Below are 23,895 nucleotides of genomic sequence, written 5' to 3'. Positions count from 1 at the left end.
GGCCGCGGCGTTCATGTGCGTGCACAAGCAAATGCACAATACTGAGAGCCTGCTCTCTGTTTTATCCCTTTTTTTTTTTTTTTTAATAATTTATTAGTCCGGTGCGGCGGCCCGGCCCGACCCGACCCGAAAGTGAATGCTTAACATTTTGGGCCCGACCCGACCCGAATTCGGGCACAAGATCTAACCTCTAAGAGATAGGACATAACATAACAATGGCTGAAGCGGAGAAAGAGGGAGCGAGAAAGATTATTGATGCACCTAAGACATTGAAAGCAGACATCCGGAGACATTTTGGCTTCTACTAGGTTGGTGGGAAACTTCACCAGAGTTATGCGGTATGTAAAAAATGAAACATGAGAATAATAAAACAAATGGGGAAACCAAATCCGTTGCATCACCGGAATTGCGCAGGGAAGATTTTTGAACGTACTTATATATTTTAAAAAGCGCTGAATCAATTCGGCTTGTTGCCCACATCGAATCGAATCGTCCATGCCCCGCATCGGGATGCATCGCCGCATCGATTATTGTTGACACCGCCAGGGCCGGCCCAGGCTATTTGGGGACCCTAAGCAAAATAATGCAAAGGGGCCCATATTTTTGGCCCATCATTTCGTCACAGTGTACTGTGAAACCCATTAATGCAATCCAACCCATACGTACATATTTTGTATATTAATCAGATTTTGTTGCTCTGCATACTTCAAACTTCTCACCCGAAATGATTGTCAGTACTTACAGTAGATAACGCCAAACTTTTTTCTAAAAGAGGAAAGATAGAAGTTAAGGAAGAATGTTTATTTTTTTAAGCTTGTAATCAAGTATCAAAACTCACAAAAGTCAAATAAAGCAAACTGTACTAAACAAAATAGAATATAAATTAAACAATTGCCAGATTGGGGGCCCCCTAGTGGTCAGGGGCCCTATGCAGCTGCATAGTCTGCGTATAGGCTGGGCCGGCCCTGGACACCACTAATATACAGTAGACGTGATGGGGTCCACATTGTCACGAAAAGCAAAGTGGCTGATGGCTACAAATCCGAGCAGTTCTTGAGCACGAAATGAGGACCACTCCCGCCCCAGACATCAGATGATTATTTTGAAGGGCCTGCGAAAGTGTGGACCCCCAGCCTCCGGAAGTTCACCTAGTGGGGCCAGTTTATACTCATCGCACCTGGACCATGTTTACATTTGTTCTGCCATTGACTTGCGGTGTCCTCACTCTGTTTATGTGCTGAATAATGGCATGTGACCCATCGTGCGGGGGGTCAGCAAAAAACATTCAACCTGTACCGTATTATTCATCTTAGCCAATAGGGATGCACTTATTGTGGAGGTGGGGCTTGGCTGGTGCCAGTATAGAATTAATTATGGAAAGCTTCTGGATGGAATGGATTTCCGCATCAGCACCACATCTTCAGTGTGGGACCCCACGGAAAGGTAAGCCCACTTTTAGTCTTTTATGTTACTTATTTTTGTGTGTGTATTTTTATGTATTGACACGGTAGCGAGGTTATGTTATTATTTCACATTCATTTCTTGTTTAAATACTTTTTTATCAAACTACTTTAATCACAAGTAGACGTGCAATCCCTTTGAAGTGGGAGGGTTGGCAGCGATTGCCTTGTCAATAGCAGCCAGTAAGTGAAATGCTGTATGTATTTTAATTACTCATTTTTTATTCTACTGATAAGCGAAATACTTGCCATGTTGGCATAATCAAGCCATAATTTTAGAATTTCGTTTGAAACTAACTATTCATACTGAATGCTTGTTTTGTATATATTTTTCATATTTCTTGGTTAGCGTTTTTGTTTTCTTGTTTTAATTTTTTTTCTGTAAGTACCGTATTGGCCCGGATATAAGACGGCCCTGATTATAAGACGACACCCTCTCTTTCAAGACTCAAGTTTGTAAAGACTTTTTGAACACCAAATGGATTTTTTTACTTAATTAATTAATTAATTGTAAATAAACCAATCTATTGTGATTAAACAACAAATTTGCAATAACTGCATTAACTACCAGTCTTGAAACAAATCTAAATAAGGAAAAACACTGCAATAAAATAATGCAATCTGGTTAAACTAGTAGCTGAGATCTGTCATGACAGAACATCGCTTCAATGATATCTGGCGCCATCTAGCGTCGTGAATGGGTATAATGTCTAGACCGCGAATATAAAACGACCCCCTTTTTCAATCTTATTTCAATGCAAAAAACACTGTCTTATATTTGGGCCAATACGGTACTTGTCCTATAGGCCTCTTAAAGAAACCATTTTTCAGGTTTTTCTACTTTTAAAGGACTATACGGGATTTTTAGCCCTTTAGTGCCAATTGTATCACATTTGATACACCCAAAATTTCATGATTGAGACTAATTCAGAATTTTGACATTTCTTTTTGGAAAAAAAAAAATGATGGATGCAAATCAACACATGCATCTGCAGGTTCCATGAGAAAAAAAAAACAGGATTTAGCAAAGGTTATTGATATTAGAGCGCTTATTACACATATTCAATTTGACTTTCCTTTTTGCAAATTTGAAAAAAAGGTTACATTAGGACCTTATTTTTCAAATTTTGGGATTCTCTGATCATTGCTTCATATTGCTTTAAGGGCTAGATTACTCCATGCATGCTCTACCAATGCCTTGATGAGTACACAGAGCCCTGACAGCCCTAAAAAGCCCTTTTATCTTCCCTTCAATAGAGATTGTTCCGGCAAACACGCGCCTGTGCACATCCACGCACATCCCTGCGGCAGCAGCGCTGTTTCACCGAGCCTCTGCCTTGTCTCCCCTTGGTGAAAACACTTTTTTAACCCACTTAAAGGGACCTGTCGGCTCTCATACGCCACAATTGTTTTCTTTTGCTAAAATATGTTATTAGCAGCACATAAATATTGCCTTTGATTTAAAAATCTATCATATCTAGTACATATTTTGACATATGGAGGGCGCCATGTTTTACTCACGCAATGGATGCTCGGGGTGATGACTTAGTTTGTCACTGTCACTAGACGAACACTACCGAGGTTACTGCAATTCCTTCCATGCCGCGAAACACCCAACATACAGTGGGGCAAATAAGTATTTAGTCAACCACTAACTGTGCAAGTTCTCCCACTTGAAAATATTAGAGGCCTGTAATTGTCAACATCTCAACCATGAGAGACAGAATGTGGAGAAAAAAAACCCCGAAAATCACATTGTTTGATTTTTAAATAATTTATTTGCAAATCATGGTGGAAAATAAGTATTTGGTCAATACCAAAAGTTAATCTCAATACTTTGCTATGTACGCTTTGTTGGCAATAACGGAGGCCAAACATTTTCTGTAGCTCTTCACAAGGTTTTCACACACTGTTGCTGGTATTTTGGCCCATTCCTCCATGCAGATTTCCTCTAGAGCAGTGATGTTTTGGGGCTTTCATTGGGCAAAACGGACTTTCAACTCCCTCCACAGATTTTTTTATGGGGTTGCGATCTGGAGACTGGCCAGGCCACTCCAGGACCTTGAAATGCTTCTTACGAAGCCACTCATTTGTTGCCCTGGCTGTGTGATTGGGATTATAGTCATGCTGAAAGACCCAGCCATGTCTCATCTTCAATGCCCTTGCTGATGGAAGATTTTCACTCAAAATCTCTTGATACATGGCCCCATTCATTCTTTCCTTTACACAGATGGGTCGTCCTGGTCCCTTTGCAGAAAAACAGCCCCAAAGCAAGATGTTTCCACCAACATGTTTCACAGTGGGTATGGTGTTCTCCGGATGCAATTCAGTATTTTTTCTCCTCCAAACACGAGAACCTGTGTTTCTACCAAAAAGTTCTATTTTGGTTTCATCTGACCATAACACATTCTCCCAGTCCTCTTCTGGATCATCCAAATGCTCTCTAGCGAACCGCAGACAGGCCTGGACGTTTCTGGCTTCAGCAGGGGGACACGTCTGGCAGTGCAGGATTTGAGTCCCTGGCGGCGCATTGTGTTACTGATAGTAGCCTTTGTTACTGTGGTCCCAGTTCTCTGTAGATCAGTCACTAGGTCCCCCGTGTGGTTCTGGGATTTTTCCTCACCGTTCTTGGTATCATTTTGACGCCACAGGGTGAGATCTTGCATGGAACCCCAGATTGAGGGAGATTATCAGTGGTTTTGTATGTCTTCCATTTTCTAATAATTGCTCGCACAGTTGATTTCTTTACACCAAGCGTTTACCTATTGCAGATTCAGTCTTCCCAGCTCGGTGCAGGGCTACAATTTTGTCTCTCGTGTCCTTCGACAGCTCTTTGGTCTTGGCCATAGTGGAGTTTGGAGGGTGACTGACTGAGGGTTGTGGGCAAGTGTCTTTTATACCGATAATGAGTTAAAACAGGTGCCATTAATACAGGTAAAGAGTGGAGCGTCATTAGACCTCGTTAGAAGAAGTTAGACCTCCTTGACAGCCAGAAATCTTGCTTGTTTGTAGGTGACCATATACTTATTTTCCACTCTGATTTGGAAATAAATTCTTTAAAAATCAAACAATGGGATTTTCTGTTTTTTTTTCCACATTCTGTCTCTCATGGTTGATGTTTACCCATGTTGACAATTACAGGCCTCTCTAATCTTTTCAAGTAGGAGAACTTGCACAATTGGTGGTTGACTAAATACTTATTTGCCCCACTGTATGTTGCATTGCCCTTTTTTTGTCGCTTCAATTCAACAAGCTTTTTTTTTTTTTTTTTCGGATAAATGAGTCCAGGCGTTTTGTTTTGCTGTGTGCAAATGCACATTGACGTGACTCATCATCGTCAAACTCAGATAACTGTAGCAGCTGGGGAAACCTCCATGCCGTCCGTGGAATAAAATCAATAATAAATATTGGTGGAAACGGATTACACTACACAAGCACTTTTTTATGCTTGTTGTTAACACTTGTGTATGTAAATCTGATGTTGGTAGATTGTTTTCTTCTTGAAGCTGAAATGCATGTGTGGCAGCTTAGCATTTTTTTTTTTTTTTTACATAGCGTTTTGAAAGTTGCTGTCATATTTTCAGAATCAAAGCACCATGTACCGGAACAGCATTCCTGCCCTGAATCTTATACCGGAACTGCGTTCTGGCTCTGAATCTTATACCGAAACTGCGTTCCTGACCGTTCTGGCCCACTTTCACCCCTGGTCATAGGTCAAAAATTCTGAACTTCCCTATTTAAGTCATTGGAAAGTCAATTATATGCAATGACATTTTCCAGCCACCGGGGGGGCACTGCATACCCGTACCCTTTCCATCACTTCCTATGTGTTTGTGCTCAAACAAGTGCGCCATGCACGGGGTGAACACAAGCTGCGGTTACACTTCAGGTCGTCGTCACCTTTAAAAGTGCTACGAAACACTAATCAAGTGACTTTAAATTTATAGCAGAGCATATTTTGGACACAAATCCACTCAAATAAGTGACATAAAAGGCTAAATAATGGAATTAGATCCTAATTAGTCTTTCTTTCTCAGCTGCCTTAGCCCCAACCACTAAAAAAATCTCCAAACAAAAGATGATGTCGCACCAAGAATAGGTGAGCGCTTGGCAAAAACACTTTTCTAACCCACTTAAGACTTGTTACTGTTTTTACGATTCTGATGTTGATTTGATGAACCAAACACTCGTTGCTTTATGTTCGCGCTCATGTGAGCATGCGTGCCATACACGAGCTGCAGTTACACTTTAGGCCAGAGGGTACAGTCGTGAGAAAAATAGTGAAAACCGCTAACAAAGGAAGTGCTTGACTATTATACAGTATAGAAACGGATCAACATGTCTTGTTGTGTGTTTGCAGGACCTCCAGAAAGTGATGACAGGCCAGCAGAAGCTTGTGTCACTGTGGCTGTTGTCGCTGCTCATAGTAGCGCTGTGTCCGGGTGCGCAGTACACACACAGTAAGCGTGCGCAAAAAGGCGGGAAGAGCAACAAGACGCCTGCCTCTAAGGGTCCCGGCCTCCCCAAGCAGGGCCTCAAGTGGGCAGGGGCGGCCGGCATGCTGGGCGGCACGGGCACAGGATACGGGCTAGGCTTTCTCGGCAGGGCCAAGCACGGCTCCAGGGGGCACGCCGGACATAAGACGGCGTCCACGGAGAACCACGGCCAAACGTTTTACAACCAGTCGAGGTGGAGAGCTTTTCTGAAAGCGGCGGCGCCTGCTCACATGAGTAACCTCTTCTTCACCATGCGGCACGCGCTCACCTTCCTCACTGGGATCTGTATGTGCAAACTCTGACCTTCATGTCTGTAGTGGAAATGCAAGTAATAAATATCTGCAAATGAAATTCGCTTCTGACTCATATCGTGATGAAAAGTCTCACCGCATACCACCACACAAATGGATTTGACGTGTATCACTGTCAATGCTAGCCAACTGGTTGATGATGGAGTCATTTCAAATTAATTATGAATTTACTTGAGAGCATAGGCGAGGTTTGACTTTTGGGGCAGGGCGGGGGCACAACATGTTGATGACCCCGAAACGTAGTGTCATCAATAAAATTAACTTACAAGAATATTTATGATCATAAATTGACAATGAGTGTTTTTTTTTCCCATCATTCTTGAGGGGAATTCTAAATCAGGCTGCTTAGGCAATGCTTTTCGCCAAGATTGTCATGCATTGAGTATGGTACGCCCGCCGGTGTCGTGCCAATGTAGTTACCCCAGTCAAAAATTGCCTCCCCTGGGTGGAGCCATATGGAGGTAGATTTGTGTCTTTACTATTCAACCCTAAAAAAAAATTCAATTAAAAAAAAAGTGTTTGAATGCAAAAATAAATTTGAAATTCAAAAAAAAGCCCCCCCCCAAAAAAATGCATGTGAAAGCTATTTTTTTTTTTTTTTAAGTGTTTTTATTTAAACAAATTTTTTGATTGAAGTAATGTTGATGTGTTTTTGGGCCACATTTTTGCTAGGACATTTTGTGTCTATATTATTCAATGAAAAAATAAGTTGCTTCAAAAAAAATATAGATTTTAAAAAAGAAAATCACTCCAATCAAAAAAAGAAAAATTTCAATCATAGAAAAAGTTTTTGAATGCGAAAAAATATTTGAGATTGAAAAATTTGCATTTGAACTAGGGCTGTCAAACGCTTAAAATTTTTAATCGAGTTAATTACAGCTTAAAAATTAATTAATCGTAATTAATCGCAATTCAAACCATCTATAAAATATGCCATATTTTTCTGTAAATTATTGTTGGAATGGAAAGATACGACACAAGACGGATATATCCATTCAACATACGGTACATAAGGACTGTATTTGTTTATTATAACAATAAATCAACAAGATGGCATTAACATTATTAACATTCTGTTAAAGCAATCCATGGATAGAGGGACTTGTAGTTCTTAAAAGAAAAATGTTAGCACAAGTTATAGAAATTTTATATTAAAACCCCTCTTAATGTTTTCGTTTTAATAAAATTTGTAAAATTTTCAATCAAAAAATAAACTAGTTGCCCGCCATTGTTGATGTCAATAATTACTTACACAATGCTCATGGATGCTGAAGCCTATAAAATCAGTCGCACCCAAGCGCCAGCAGAGGGCGGCAAAACTCCATAAAACACAACAAGTGAGCGTTTCACTGTACTGTCATTTAAATCTGACTGAGCGGGGCATCTGCGTTAATTGCGACAAATATTTTAACGTGATTAATTTAAAAAATTAATTAACGCCCGTTAACATGATAATTTTGAAAGCCCTAATTTGAACACTTAATTTTTCATTGAAAAAGTTTTCGTTGATTGAAGCAATCCTTTTTGTGTTTGGGCCATATTATGATTAGGACATTTGTGTCTAAATCATTCAATCCCCCAAAAAAGTTGCTTCAATCAAAAAAATAATAATTTCGGTCAAAGAAAAAAAGGTAACACTTTATAATAACTATCCGTTTTACTAGTTAATACATCATTAGTAAACTGTTGATAAATGATTTATTATTGATTTGTGAAGTATTTGTTAACAGTTTGTTAAGCTTTTACAGAGTGATGTTAACCTGAAACACAGTTTGTGTAGAAACGTTTTCAAGTTTTTGTGTGTAACGTTTGGCATTTCTATCTTTTCAGGTTAAGAAATGCCGTTCACTTCAAAAGAAAAGGCATTTTGATAAGGCATTTTGCAGGCAGCGCTCATGTTGCACATTTATGAAAATCTGCCATAGAACCAACAAATATTTGTACTTTTCTTTCTATATTTAACCAATAAAACCTATGACCTTCGACATAAAGTATATATAGTTTTAATAAGATCCATCAACTAGCATGGGCATTTAGAATGGGGTCAACCATATTGGAAGACCCTATAAATGCTTAACTGTTAACAAATACTTCACAAATCAACAATAAATCATTTATCAACAGTTTACTAATGATCTATTAACTAGTAAAACGGATAGTTATTATAAAGTGTTACCGAAAAAAGTCAAAATTTAAAAAAAAATTTTTTTTAATTATATGCAAAGTAAATGACCATCTAAGGTGCTCGAAAAATAATTTTGACCCATTATAAAAAGATATATTTTTGTTCATTTCATTCATTTTTGTTGCAGTTTTATTGCTTTTCAACCTTTATATATATATATATAGGAAAGTCAATTATATGCATTGACACTTTTCGGACACCAAGGCAAGTCTGGCCCCCCCATAAAATCTGCTTATGCTTGAGAGTCAAATCTGGGCTCATGTAGTATTGCACTCATTCACTACCAACCCAGGTATGGTATAGGTTGTATTCAAAGTACAGTATACGTTGTAATAGTTAGCCAAAGAAATTGTACATTAAAGACAACAATTGACAGCAATAGAAGTCCAAATAGTGGCAGGACAAATGTGAACAGGGCCCGGGTGCGATGAGCCTGAACAGTACCCCTCGAGTGGACTGTCCAATGGGGGAGCGTGGTGGTGGGTGGAAATGCACAATTATTTGTGAGCCCCTCCACACTTGAGCAGGCCCCTCATGACAATCGTCCGGTGTTTTTTTTTTTTTTTTTTTGCAGGCCCCTCCAGATAACCAGGCAAGCGCAGAGAAACACTATACTGTATTACAGCGCCGCAAATCATCATCCCTTTCTGTTTGACCCTGCCCTCGGCCAACCACGCCCACTTTACACAGGGGCGTAGTTTGGGTCTCAACATTGGTAGTAGAGATGATATGGAATAACCTGCATGTACACTTTTTGCTGGGGATGGGACATGCCGTCGCAACCCCCTAACTTCCACCCCTGCGTCCAATCCATTTTGATTGGGAGGGATGGCAGGGATTATTCCAGGCATGCAAAATGGTTAGGGGTGAAAAAGGTGACAAAGTAACATGGACACACGGCATGCGCGGAAAAGTGCATTTCATAGCACAACCAGAGACATCTCGAATTAAACACAGTACATAATAATTTAACATATATAAGTCTAAATCTCTCATCCTGAAATCAGAACATATAAGACGCATCAAGTAGCAAATTATACAAAATCTAAATTATAAAACATACAGTATGTCCCATTTGCATTAAGCATAGAACAGCTGTACTCCCGTCTCTCACTATTGTCAGTCATTTGTTGTCACAAGAAGAGAGTGGCCGTGATAGGTCTAGGTCATCGGACTGGAGCAGGGGTCCCCAACCTTTTTTGCACCACGGACCGGTGTTATTTGGGTGTTTTTTTCACAAACCGGTGTTCTGACAAATTTTGCAACCTATGTTATTTGGGTCTTTTTTTTCACAAACTGATGTTCTGACAAATTTTGCAACCCATCAAAAATTGCAACGATAGGGTTCTGCGCATGCGCGCAGGGCTGGCCCAGGCCATTTGGGGGCCCTAAGCAAAATAATGCATATGGGCACATATTTTTGGCCCACCATTTCGTCACAGTGTACTGTGAAACCCATACATGCAATCCAACCCATATGTCCATATTTTGTATATTAATCAGATTTTGTTGCACAGCATACTTCAAACTTCTCTCCCCAAATGATTGTCAGTAGTTACAGTAGATAGCGCCAAACCTTTTTCTAAAAGTGGAAAGAAAGAAGTTAAGGAAGAATTTTTATTTTTTTAAGCTTGTAATCAAGTATCAAAACTCACAAAAGTCAAATAAAGCAAACTGTAGTAAACAAAATAGAATAAAAATAAAACCATTGCCAGATTGGGGGCCCCCTAGTGGCCCTAAACAGCTGCATAGTCTGCGTATAGCCTGGGCCAGCCCTGCATGCGCGTGAGGTTAAACATATCTCAAAATGCGCAAATGCAGCGATTCCAAAGTAAACACTACACAAACTTTCTTGAAAGAAAGGAATATTAACTTATGTTTAATCATGGAAGGACTTGTAGAAAAGTTCTCCACAGATACATCATGCCATGTTAGCTGCACACAAAAACTGCACACCGCTCTCACCATTAACGACTTCGCCTTGTCGTTAAGCATTAATTAAGAAGCCCGCTTCACAAAGATATGATGTTGGAAATTGCAGCAAGGTTTTCAATGCTCTCGTAGCGATGTCAGGATATTCCGGAATGACTTTAATCCAGAACCTCGGTAGAGTTGTTGTCTCAAATGTACGTTTAATAAGGTCGCCGTCATTTGCGATATCTACAAGTTGATCCTCCTGTTGCACAGACATGCTCAAATCACTCGGTTTATTCACAAACGGGTCACGAATCCACTCCTTCGCCGTTCGTGGGTCTTCGAGGTTGTAGGCTCGTCAGTTGCCCTTTTCGCCGTAAAAATATCTCCAAAGACGTCTGTTTTCCAGTCATCTTCGCCCGTGTGGGGGCTAATTATTTCCGGGAACAAATGTGCTGCGCCCGCGGCCTAGTAATACATTATTATCGAGGACAAGCGCACATAGATATACAGTGCCTTGCAAAAGTATTCGGCCCCCTTGAACCTTGCAACCTTTCGCCACATTTCAGGCTTCAAACATAAAGATGTAACATTTTAATTTTTTGTCAAGAATCAACAACAAGTGGGACACAATCGTGAAGTGGAATAAAATTTATTGGATAATTTAAACTTTTTTAACAAATAAAAAACTGAAAAGTGGGGCGTGCAATATTATTCGGCCCCCTTGCGTTAATACTTTGTAGCGCCACCTTTTTGCTCCAATTACAGCTGAAAGTCGCTTGGGGTATGTTTCTATCCGTTTTGCACTTCGAGAGACTGACATTCTTGCCCATTCTTCCTTGCAAAACAGCTCGAGCTCAGTGAGGTTGGATGGAGAGTGTTTGTGAAAAGCAGTCTTCAGCTCTTTCCACAGATTCTCGATTGGATTCAGGTCTGGACTTTGACTTGGCCATTCTAACACCTGGATATGTTTATTTTTGAACCATTCCATTGTAGATTTGGCTTTATGTTTTGGATCATTGTCCTGTTGGAAGATAAATCTCCGTCCCAGTCTCAGGTCTTGTGCAGATACCAACAGGTTTTCTTCCAGAATGTTCCTGTATTTGGCTGCATCCATCAATTTTAACCATCTTCCCTGTCCCTGCTGAAGAAAAGCAGGCCCAAACCATGATGCTGCCACCACGTTTGACAGTGGGGATGGTGTGTTCAGGGTGATGAGCTGTGTTGCTTTTACGCCAAACATATCGTTTTGCATTGTGGCCAAAAACTTCCATTTTGGTTTCATCTGACCAGAGCACCTTCTTCCACATGTTTGGTGTGTCTCCCAGGTGGCTTGTGGCAAACTTTAAACGAGACTTTTTATGGATATTTTTGAGAAATGGCTTTCTTCTTGCCACTCTTCCATAAAGGCCAGATTTGTGCAGTGTACGACTGATTGTTGTCCTATGGACAGACTCTCCCACCTCAGCTGTAGATCTCTGCAGTTCATCCAGAGTGATCATGTGTCTCTTGGCTGCATCTCTGATCAGTTTTCTCCTTGTTTGAAAAGAAAGTTTGGAAGGACGGCCGGGTCTTGGTAGATTTGCAGTGGTCTGATGCTCCTTCCATTTCAATATGATGGCTTGCACAGCGCTCCTTGAGATGTTTAAAGCTTGGGAAATCTTTTTGTATCCAAATCCGGCTTTAAACTTCTCCACAACAGTATCTCGGACCTGCCTGGTGTGTTCCTTGGTTTTCATAATGCTCTCTGCACTTTAAACAGAACCCTGAGACTATCACAGAGCAGGTGCATTTATACGGAGACTTGATTACACACAGGTGGATTCTATTTATCATCATCGGTCATTTAGGACAACATTGGATCATTCAGAGATCCTCACTGAACTTCTGGAGTGAGTTTGCTGCACTGAAAGTAAAGGGGCCGAATAATATTGCACGCCCCACTTTTCAGTTTTTTGTTAAAAAAGTTTAAATTATCCAATAAATGCTGTTCCACTTCACGATTGTGTCCCACTTGTTGTTGATTCTTGACAAAAAAATTAAATTTCCTATCTTTATGTTTGAAGCCTGAAATGTGGCGAAAGGTTGCAAGATTCAAGGGGGCCGAATACTTTTGCAAGGCACTGTATTACTATATACACAAACAAGATGTACTGCTAGCAGTCCAATCAATGGATTTTTATGACGACATTCTAATCTATCCCATCGTATTATATCTAGAGTAGACAGGGATATTGGTATGTTAAGCAGGGGCACAGGGTTAATTCGGCCAGAATGCGGTCGTTATTAAATTATTATTTCTGTGCGGCCCGGTAGCAAATGCGCACCGGAACCGGTCTACGTGATTCAGAAGAATGACCCATTTTGATTTCAAAACGGCGAAATTTCGCCGAAAAGTGGCAAGTTTGCATGCCTGTTATTCTATATGTCAGCATAATAGCGAACCATAATCACTTTTCATTCTAAAAAATGTAATTGAGAAAAGTCACAAAGCAATTTTTGGACACAGAATTTTATTGATCACATTCACTGTCACAGCAAATTATAGTACATAGTGGTAATATCGCTTGCTGGCATGAAACAAAAAAAAAAATCAGATTCACTTAGTTCCAGAATATTTCCATTAAAGTGGAAGAAGTGCACTTTATTCCATATGGGAAACGGTAATGTGTGTGGTAAATAAAACCTTCATTTTAAATTGATTTCAGACTGATTATACTGAATTCACAGGAGTTAAAACAAATACAAGGTTCACCTCACAAGTTACTCTATAATAAATCGTTAGTGGACGCTAATACACCAATCGAATATTAAAAGTGCAGAACTTAGATATTGAAAGCAGCTACATGGAAAGTAACATTTCAAACGAAGAGTACTAGATGCAAGTCAAACAAAAACCAAGACAGACTAAATTGCATTGTGTCATTTTTCCATTGAGTGTAGCCGTTGACTTGTATCAAAACTCATTTTTCTCCTTGGATAGAATTTTTTTCCTTCCAATCTTAAATCAATATAACTTTAATTGCAGTAGCAGAAGATTCCTATTTTTTTCAATGTAACTTTGCCGTCAAAGTATTTAAGGGCAGTCAAAAAATATTGAAAAGCATTAAAGTACCGATTCTCAAATGATTTTTCCCCATACGATATTTGATTGTAAACATATTTTTTTGTATTTTTCATCAATAACACTACTGTATTACATGATGTTTTTCTCATAATATCAATACTTTCTTGCAACACTTACGTGAAGTTGGCCCCCCCATCGGACGAAAATTGATATAAAAATGATGTCAATCGTTTGTGCTACATTTGTGCTGTAAAAAGTTTCATTTGTGCTGCTATCGTTTTTACGATATTTAACAGAGGGGTGTCCCAACAACTAGCGTAAATGTAGCACAAACTAATGGTACTCCTTCAGGTCCATTTTGCAGTAAATTGGGGTGTCCCGTAATCACTCGAAATTAGTATCTCAGCCCCCCGCTCCCCCGTTTACCAATTATTTGTGCTATGTTTGCGCTAATTATTCAGCACCCCTCTGTTACTGAGAGAGTTGGTACGCTCCGTCAGCAGCGAGTTGGATTTTAGTAGTCGATTAATCGATGAACTAATTAGTTCGAATAAGAGTAATCGGATAAGAGACATAAAAACGGTACGAAACGGTATAAAGTAAAGAAATGAGGATCTAAGTACAACCATAGAACAATTGGCTTACTTACATAGCAAAAGTTCGCTAGTTTAAATGCTACAAAATGCTAACGTTTTGTTGTTGTTTTTTTACAATGCTCTTAACAAATGGTTCAAACACATATTCCCACAAAAAATGGCTAAATATACCTATAAACTAAATTAAGAATGCATTAAAAAAAACATTAGCTCAAACAAAAATTTAGCTTATATTGGTCTTAACAGGAAGCAGCTGGATTCAGCCATATGAAATGAGTTATGTCACATTCGCCACTAGAGGACAGTGTATCCACCCATATGAATAAAACTAAATGCAAGCACTTTCAAAACAAACCATTACAACTAGAGATGTCCCGATCGATCGGGTCCGATCACGTCATTTTCAAAGTATCGGAATCGGCAAAAAAATATCGGACATGCCTTTTTTTAATATATATTTTTTTTTTAATTAAATCGTTTTCTAATTGTATTTAACGTTACAGACATAATGTGTTACACTCTTCCAGAGTCTTTAGTTTAAGCTTAAGGTAGGGTTATCAAATTTATCGCGTTAACAGTGAGAATTTATATATTTTACACTTATCACGGTACAATATTTAACGCAAGCGCTGCACGACCCACTCACGCATTGTCGCGTTCAATCTATAATGGCGCCGATTTACCCACACAGTATATAAAACTATAAGGCAGCGTAAAAAATGATTAGAGTGAATTTAGGCAGCCTTTGGGAAGCAATGTGGGGAAGAATGGTAGTAGTTGATCTTTTTCTTATCACCCTATGTTATTTCCCAACGCAGAGAAGATATATCAATTGGTACCACGACACACAGTCATGGTTGCACTTCCCATCATGCATTTGGGCAGATGCATTTGGGCCAAAGTTAAATGGCTTCAGTAGCATTTACTGAAAGCTCGACAAATACACTAGATGGCAATATTTAGTCACAATATACAAAGTCACATTTATCCTTTAAGAATTACAAGTCTTTCTATCCGTGGATCCCTCTCACAGAAAGAATGTTAATAATGTAAATGCCATCTTGAAGATTTATTGTCATAATAAAGAAATGCAGTACTTATGTACTGTATGTTGAATGTTTATATTCGTCTGAATTTTATTCATTTTTTTCTTAATGCATTGCCAAAATGTATATGATCGGGAAAAATTATCGGGAATGATTGGAATTGAATCGGGAGCAAAAAAAAGCAATCGGATCGGGAAATATCGGTATCGGCAGATACTCAAACTAAAACGATCGGGATAGGATCAGGAGCGAAAAAACATGATCGGAACAACCCTAATTACAACGCCACTTTAATTAAACGAATACCTGACGCGGCAAAATTTAATTCTTTAACCTTTTTTCTAATCGAATTACTCAAGTTAAGTGATTAGTGGTTGCCGCACTAATCTCAATATCTATAAAACCATAGCACAAACAAATTTACTCACAGCACAAGCGTTGCATAAACAAATGGCACCATTTCGGGTCTATTTTGCAATAAATGGGGGGCTGGGTGACGTCATCACTCAAAATTAATATCTCAATATCTATAAAACGATAGCAGCACTTTTTACAGGGCAAACAAAGCATAAACAATTGACACCAATTTTAGCCATTTTATATGTGGGGCTGGTTGACCTCAGATTGTATAAAAGAATTGTAAATATCTTAAAAACGATAGCAGCACCAACAAGCACAAACGTAGCACAAACGATTGACATCATTTTTAATTTTATAAATTTGCGTGTGAGTGGGGCCAACTCCACTGAGGTTCTTGCAACATTAATCATTTTCTCTGGTAACTTTCCAAATTCTTCTTTGTAACGATACATTAGCTTAAGCTAGCATAACATTCACTCACATTTGAGGTTTAATCAACATTTATGCCTGTAATGTTAGTCTTTTTCCCCAGCATGTTCTTGATTATGTTTATTTAGAATTTGACCTAATCGTATAACGAAAAGATTTGCATCAATATGCTGGGATGGTAGACGCTCTATTTACACAACATTATGCGAAAACCGGGTACTCACAACAGATGAAGCCTGACAGCATTGTTATATGAGCTCATAATCTACTGCCATGTGAGCTAATAAAAAAGTGAAAGGTAGGAACAAGTATTCAGTGCTCAACAACAGGGAGTGCAGCTTAGACACACTTTGAGAGGTTAACCCTTTTATACACGAGACTCCGTCCCCCTTGTGTTAGTTTTACGAGGCTAGATGCTGTATATCATACCGTATATACCTGTATATATATATATATTACCATACGTATATACACTACTCATAAGAAAGCTTGCAGTATGATCACGTTTCAATTCCATTCACGGCGATAGATGTCCAATCCGATTTGACTGGCAATCGTTTGATTGCATGATTAAACTTTTGTATGCAGAATTTGGCCATAGACTTCATAAAGGTATTGACGGGTCAGATCAGTCATGCACTGCGCCTCGCATTTAAGTAGGGGGCCACCCACATCAAGAGGACCTATTCACAAACACGCACGCAGCGATCTAACTCCAGATTTCTGTTGAAAAAGTACGAAAGCTGTATCACATACAAACAGGAAGGATTGTCTCAGGAGTGATTTGTTCGAGGATTCAAGGTAATTATTATATTTTTTGTAGCATGCATGTATTTTGAAACATGAAAAAAATCAATGGGAGAAATTAGCCGCTTCTGCATTGTCATCATAGTTCGCAATATTTACGTTAAATAAATGCTAACTGCACCGTTTTTTTTTTTTTTTTTTGCTTTTAACCAACAATCGAGACCGTTTTACGTCCATATCTATTAAGAATTTGGGGATTTAAGCATTTATTAACAAGAATTTTCACCGGAAAAGCTCGGTTTACATAAGGCGGCCGCTAGTTACATTTACTGACAGACTAGCATTGTACTTCGAAATATTTACGTAAAATAAATGCAAACTGCTTGTTTTTTTTTTTTTGCTTTTAACTAACAATCGAGACTGTTTTACTTCCATATCTATGAAGAATTTGGGGATTTAAGCATTTATTCACAAGAATTTTCACCAGAAAAGCTCTGTTTACATAAGGCGGCTGCTAGCTACATTTACTGACAGACTAGCATTGTACTTCGAAATATTTACGTAAAATAAATGCAAACTGCTTTTTTTTTTTTTTTTGCTTTTAACCAAGAATCGAGACTGTTTTACGTCCATATCTATTAGGAATTTGGGGATTTAAGCATTTATTCACAAGAATTTTCACCAGTAAAGCTCTGTTTACATAAGGCGGCCGCTAGCTACATTTACTGACATACTAGCATTGTACTTCGAAATATTTACGTAAAATAAATGCAAACTGCACGTTTTTTTTTTTTGCTTTTAACCAAGAATCCAGACCGTTTTACGTCCATATCTATAAAGAATTTGGGGATTTAAGCACTTATTCACAAAAATTTTTTACTGGAAAAGCTCTGTTTACATAAGGCGGCCGTTAGCTACATTCACTAACAGACTAGCATTGTACTTTGAAATATTTACGTAAAATAAATGAAAATTGCACTTTTTTTTTTTTGCTTTTAACTAACAATCGAGACTGTTTTACGTCCATATCTATGAAGAATTTGGGGATTTACGCATTTATTCACAAGAATTTTCACCGGAAAAGCTCTGTTTACATAAGGCGGCCGCTAGCTACATTTACTGACAGACTAGCATTGTACTTCAACATATTTTCGTAAAATAAATGCTAACCGCACCTTTTTTTTTCGCTTTTAACCAGGAATCGAGAATGTTTTACGTCCATATCTATTAAGAATTTGGGGATTTAAGCATTTATTCACAAGAATTTTCACCAGAAAAGCTCTGTTTACACAAAACGGCCGCTAGCTACATTTACTGACAGACTAGCATTGTACTTCGACATATTCTCGTAAAATAAATGCTAACTGCACCATATTTTGCTTTTAACCAAGAATCGAGACTGTTTTATGTCCATGTATATAAAGAATTCTGGGATTCAAGCACTTATTCACAAGAATTTTCAACGAAAAAAGCTTTGTCTGTGATTCCACTCGGCCACTTTTGACCGCCTCGCCACAATGCAGGCCCCCGCGTCCCGTCAATACATTATGAAGGCTATGATTTGACTCTGAGCAGATCCACTAAGAAAAACATGCATCAATACATAGTGTACTACTTCTAAATATAGGTAGTCCCCGAATTACAACGTACTTGACTTACGCGATTTCAACTTTACGACGCAGGAGTCTCGTCCGCCATTTTATCTCCAGTCTTTTTTTCATAGTCACGCAAACAGTACCTAATTGTACTTTACACTATCTTATTTTTTACTCTATTAACATGACTTCTTCTGTCCTCACTAAACGTGAAGTTGTTCAGCTTGACAGATAGCCAACAAAGCAATTCTGCCTTTTGAAGCTTTTTACTTCCTTCACTTTTGACAATTTGTAAAGCTGTAACACACATATGCACACGTCTGGTTAAAAACGACATGAATTTTAACAATAAAACACTCGACACAAAATGTTTAGTGTTCAAACGTCCATCGAGTCTGATCAATATGTAAATTTAGTCGATTAAATTAGCCTAATTTGCTTCACAAACGTCCGCTAGCTTAAATGCTGCGAATGCTAACGCATTTACAATTATCATAGCAGATCGCTCACACAAACTGTAGCTCTAAACTTCATTACAAATGCATACACTAACATATATTAGCTGAGGCAACTTACAGCCTTATGTGGGCCAAACCAGAGCGCAGCTGTCCTTTATCCATGTGAGACGCCTGAGTGCTCATGTATGGAAACATTTTTGAATGAGAGTCCAGCCAGGCCCAACGCTGCTACCAGAGGGCAATGTACCCTCCACCATTAAACAAAATACAACACTTTTGGAATTTTTAGATAGTTATTTCAATTTCTGAAGGGTTACGTCTGACTTACGCAAAAATTTGGGTTAGGTCACCAGTGTAGGAACGGAACTCGTTCGTAACCCGGGGACTACCTGTACTGTTTATACTGCTATATATGCTACCTTGCTATAAGTAGCACTACAAGATCATGCCAACTTAATTGTTGGTTTCTGTCTATACCAGTACAGTTAATCTCAGTTAAACACAAGAATCTCAAGCGATTAATCACAATTAAAATTTGTAATCATTGTCCAGCCCTAGAAATAACATTATAGGGCGCTGTTTCTTTAGTTTGAGTGTCTTAAGTTGTAATTTGGGAGTTATTGTATGTCATTTTTAGAGCAACTCTGGTTCATCTATCATCATCAATGGCTAACTTCTAGTGAGTAGTGTAAATAATGCTTGACTAAATATGAGCCAGACAGTGCAAATTTCATTCATTCGTTGCTAAGGGAATAGGATACAACGGATCAGCATTACTCGTACAAAGACGTGCACCTATAATAGAGAGCTTATTAGTCCTTACTGAAGCAGGAGCATGCTAGACAGCATTATGATGAGCGAGGTGCCAAGCTGCGCCACCCCGTAGCTCGGCGGGCCACTGCGACCCGGCTGGACCTGAGGCTCGGCCTTGCGCTCCTCCAGGAAGCGCTCGGAGTAGACCATGTAGTTTTCCACGCAGCGACGCGCCTTCACCTGCTCTATCAGGGACGGGTAACCAATCTCCTCGATGCTAACCGTGTCGTCTTCTACCTCCTGGATGCCCCCAGAGGAGTTGTTCTTCTGCTCCTTGAGAAGATCCGTTCTATTCATACATTTGGCCATGAAGGCGTCGTAGGTCTCGGCTCTCGGCGGGGGCTTGTAGACGTAGTCGCGACCGAAGTCCTTTTCGTCGGTGGAGCGCGAGCCGTAGCGACGGTACATGTAGTTGTTGTAGTAGTACTCTTCCTGAGGGTTGTGGAAAGAGAAGTGCGGTCGGGGGAAGCGTCCCAGTCCGTATCCCACCGCCATCCCGGCCACGGCGCCCACGCCGGCCGCCACGATGGCCTTCTTGGCGAACCCTGAAGATTTTGGTTTGTAACCCATACTCTGCACAGAACGGGAGAATGGGGACCCTCCCATTCCGTACCCGCCGTATCCATAAGCGCCTCCGCCAATGTGGGGACTCATGATCTTATTATTCGGGTTTCCTTGGGGGTAGCCGAATGATCCGCCCCGCCCTGGGTAACCACCTGCGGCCGGATACTGGTTAGGGTAGCCGCCCCTGTTAGGATAGCCTCCTCCGGCAGGGTAACTTCCCCCACCTGGGTAGCTCCCTCCAGCTGGGTAGCCACCCCTGTTCGGGTAGCCCCCTCCTCCAGCAGCCGGGTACTGATTTGGATAATTCCTTCCAGGATTCTGGTTAGGGTAACCTCCAGCCCCTGGGTACTGGTTAGGGTATCCTCTACCTGGATTCTGGTTGGGATAACCGCCTCCTGCTGGATAATTGCCCCTTCCAGGGTTTTGATTGGGGTATCCACCTGCGGCTGGGTAGCCACCTGCAGGATTCTGGTTTGGATAACCACCAGCAGGGTTCTGGTTGGGGTACCCACCAGCGGCCGGATTACGGCCTGCGGGGTTCTGGTTTGGATAACTACCACCGGCTGGGTACCCACCAGCGGCCGGATTACGTCCTGCGGGGTTCTGGTTTGGATAACTACCACCGGCTGGGTACCCACCAGCGGCCGGATTACGTCCTGCGGGGTTCTGGTTTGGATAACTACCACCGGCTGGGTACCCACCAGCGGCCGGATTACGTCCTGCGGGGTTCTGGTTTGGATAACTACCACCGGCTGGATATCCACCGGGATTGGTTCGCCCAGGACTGTGGTTGGGGTAACTCCCACCCCCTGGGTAACTTGACGGGTTTCTATTTCCTGTTCCAGGGTAATTTCCACCCGAGGGGTATGGATTGGAGTTCCGACTGGAAGTGCTTCCTGGATTTGAGCTGGACGGTTTGGATTGGGAGCCGCGGCTACCCCAAGAGCTTGAAGTCCTCCGGCCGCCGCTACTGCTGCTGCTGCCGCCTCCTCTTCTAGCCCATGTGGAGTCCGTGTTTAATAGACATATGATGAACAAAGACAGCAGAGCTGCCTGTCGCCATCTCTCCATCATAGCCCTAACAATGAAATAAATAATACTGACTCAAATTAAACTCATTTAACAAGGATAACAAGCCAAGACTGAGCAATGACATCATATCCCCGTTATTCCAGCCTAGACACTTTTAACCTGCTCGTATCTATCTTATATTAGCAATTGCCATCTAACCTCTTCTCCTGTCCTAAATATTATTAGTAAACCAACAGTGAGCAATAAGTTGTTTTCTATGAAAATAATAAGCAACAGGCAATTTAGTCAATAGTAAATAGCCAGTAGAATAATAATGTATTTATATATATCTAGGTAGAATGGAATATTCTTAGTCGACTTCTCCTAAATTAAATAGCGTAAGTGTACCTGTATGTCCCACCGATGACGGCTAAATGCGGTTAATCGTCGTAAAAATTGAAGAGGGCGTTTGGCAGTCGTCTTTGCGTTCGCCTTTGCTCGATTATGCGCTGAGGGTTGGGTCGATGGCTGCAGTGCACTCGTTTTGTACACAACCCAGCCCGTAAAAGCCGGAGAAATCCTGAGACAAGAAGACAAATTTTGTTTCGTGTGTTCCTTTTGTGTTAATTAAACGATAGTCATGCGTATTCCAAAATTTTGGAAAAATACCTTTGAGAAATGTTTATTATACTTAGCTGTGCGTTAAGGATAAAACAAGCGCATTTGCGCACGCGCGGTTTAACGGAACAACGCTGGGCAAAACCATGGAATGAGGACTATAGATGGCATATGTAAAACTAGATGTGCGATGCGCGCAGTGAGCCAATAGGAACGAGCGTAGTCACCTGTCGGCCATATTGCGTCGGAACCGTGGGCACTGTGAAAGCTATAAATTAGGGCTGTCAAACGATTAAAATTTTTAGTCGAGTTAATTACAGCTTAAAAATTAATTAATCGTAATTAATCGCAATTCAAACCCTCTATAAAACATGCCATATTTTTCTGTAAATTATTGTTGGAACGGAAAGATAAGACACAAGACGGATATATACATTCAACATACGGTACATAAGTACTGTATTTGTTTATTATAACAATAAATCAACAAGATGGCATTAACATTATTAACTTTCAGTTAAAGCGATCCATGGATAGAAAGACTAGTAGTTCTTCAAAGATAAATGTTAGTACAAGTTATAGAAATGTTATATTAAAATCCCTCTTAATGTTTTCGTTTTAATAAAATGTGTAAAATTTTCAATCAAAAATAAATTTGTAGCTCGCCATTGTTGATGTCAATACTTACACAATGCACGTTTATAGTGCTGAAACCCACAGTCGCACCCAAGCGCCAGCAGAGGGCGACAAAACGCCCAAAAACACAAGTAACAAGTGCACATTACACTGTTCTGTCATTTTAAAGGGTATGTAGCGGCAAAGGGGGTGTGAGACATCAATAGAACCATTATGTGCCAAGATAACAAATATTGATAAAGTTAACAAAAAAAAATCAATCACATTAATGAGCAGTTATCAAAAATAGATCGAAAATGACGAACATTTCCGAAAATGTTCCGGAAACAGCCGAATGGGGCGGGGACGTCACGACAAGTGAATGAAAGTCGAGGCGGAGCCAGGTGCCATTGTTTTTTATCGACAAGAGAGTAGCGTTCGGGTTTGTTTGACCAAAACAGCACTAGAATGGTTCAAAACTGCTGTGCTATGTGGTGTACAAATAGCTATTTATCGGAATATAGTATCCATGAGTTCCTGAACGCGAAAAAAAAGCTGGACTACGCAGACAATGGGTAAAGTTCGTCCGTGCAAAGAGGGCTAATTTTCTAGACACAGCCTCCGGCACGGTTTTCTATGGTGCGAATTTTCCACCTGAAAGCTTCTCGAACTATGGACAAGTGAAATCGGGTTTTGCTAAAAGATTGCTGCTCAAAGGAGATGCGGTGCCGACCATACACGCGCAGCCACCTAAATGTCCCGAGATATCAAGAAAGAGGACGATGACTGGCAAAGGAGGCTAAGGCTAAGCAAAGGAGGGGAGCACCCAAGCTCGAAATGGCCAGAGTGAGTACTCTTTTTTTATAATAAAAAAATGTCACGCATTGGATACAGGACTGGACACATGTATAAATTATCGTTCGTAAAATATATAGAACAAATCCTCTGATCCCATTCATATTTGTGTCTGTTGGCAGAGCGAAAAGCTATGATAGCGCAATAAATGATAACTATTCTATGCATTCCTTTATTTTGCAGTCACGGTGTATCAGCTTCACAAAAAGAAATGCAAAACAAATCATTGGTGTTTCCCACACGATCTGCTGCCGATGTTTCATCAGTGTCATTGCTCCCCTCAATGACCGTTTCATTACGCTGCATTGGCGTTGGTTTGGGCTCAAATTGGTAACCTAAAACACCGATTAAAGCTTCGTAACTCTCCTCGTCACCATTAGATGAACATTCGTTACGTCCTTCTACGTCGGATTCGTCGCTGAAACTAGAAACGAAATTGTCTGCCATCATCGCCGCCATTCAGTATTAAAGCACTGAGCCTTTTTCTTGTTGAAGAAACACCCCTCACTGTCAATTCTGAATTTTCTTTTATTGACAACGAGGGGTGTTTCTTCATGAGGGAACCTGGAATATGTGCAGGACAAACACAATGCATCAGCATAAGCAGCTCAAAACACCCCTAATTCTCCCCTCACTAGAAGGAATTATATTGATGCAGACAGGCGCTGCCCCCCTAGTGGCCGGGGGCACTCTCTTCACTTGTCGTGACGTCACGCACACAATCTGCCAGATCTCGGGCGCCGGTCGTTTTAGCT

General features: G+C 40.3%; 2 protein-coding genes across 3 annotated transcripts; one reads left to right on the top strand and one right to left on the bottom strand.

Annotated features, from left to right (window-relative positions):
• Nucleotides 1-1,371: 1,371 nt before the first annotated feature.
• sprn2 (shadow of prion protein 2) lies at nucleotides 1,372-6,280 on the top strand. The gene is made up of 2 exons (XM_057819963.1): nucleotides 1,372-1,443; nucleotides 5,821-6,280. Exon 2 carries the CDS (start codon nucleotides 5,836-5,838, stop codon nucleotides 6,256-6,258), a length of 423 nt encoding a protein of 140 aa, XP_057675946.1. The 5' UTR covers nucleotides 1,372-1,443; nucleotides 5,821-5,835; the 3' UTR covers nucleotides 6,259-6,280.
• Nucleotides 6,281-12,862: 6,582 nt separating this feature from the next.
• LOC130905499 (spidroin-2-like) lies at nucleotides 12,863-21,809 on the bottom strand. 2 transcript variants are annotated; one of them, XM_057818988.1, is made up of 3 exons: nucleotides 21,722-21,809; nucleotides 21,461-21,632; nucleotides 12,863-21,119 (listed from the first exon to the last, which is right to left on the bottom strand). In XM_057818988.1, exon 3 carries the CDS (start codon nucleotides 21,113-21,115, stop codon nucleotides 19,484-19,486), a length of 1,632 nt encoding a protein of 543 aa, XP_057674971.1. In that variant the 5' UTR covers nucleotides 21,116-21,119; nucleotides 21,461-21,632; nucleotides 21,722-21,809; the 3' UTR covers nucleotides 12,863-19,483. The 2 variants fall into 2 exon arrangements, with proteins under 2 accessions (XP_057674971.1, XP_057674970.1); XM_057818987.1 differs by having other exon boundaries at nucleotides 21,461-21,786.
• Nucleotides 21,810-23,895: the final 2,086 nt, after the last annotated feature.

Source organism: Corythoichthys intestinalis, chromosome 17 (genome assembly GCF_030265065.1).
Source record: "Corythoichthys intestinalis isolate RoL2023-P3 chromosome 17, ASM3026506v1, whole genome shotgun sequence".
In the NCBI taxonomy this organism is placed as follows: Eukaryota; Metazoa; Chordata; class Actinopteri; order Syngnathiformes; family Syngnathidae; genus Corythoichthys; species Corythoichthys intestinalis.
The sequence above is the reverse complement of the archived record's forward strand: the minus strand, read 5'-3'. Positions and strand labels throughout refer to the sequence as shown.

Bases quoted from the DNA above. Each gene is read 5' to 3' on its own strand.
- sprn2 (XM_057819963.1), top strand. From the start codon at position 5,836: ATGACAGGCCAGCAGAAGCTTGTGTCACTGTGGCTGTTGTCGCTGCTC.
- LOC130905499 (XM_057818988.1), bottom strand. From the start codon at position 21,115: ATGATGGAGAGATGGCGACAGGCAGCTCTGCTGTCTTTGTTCATCATA.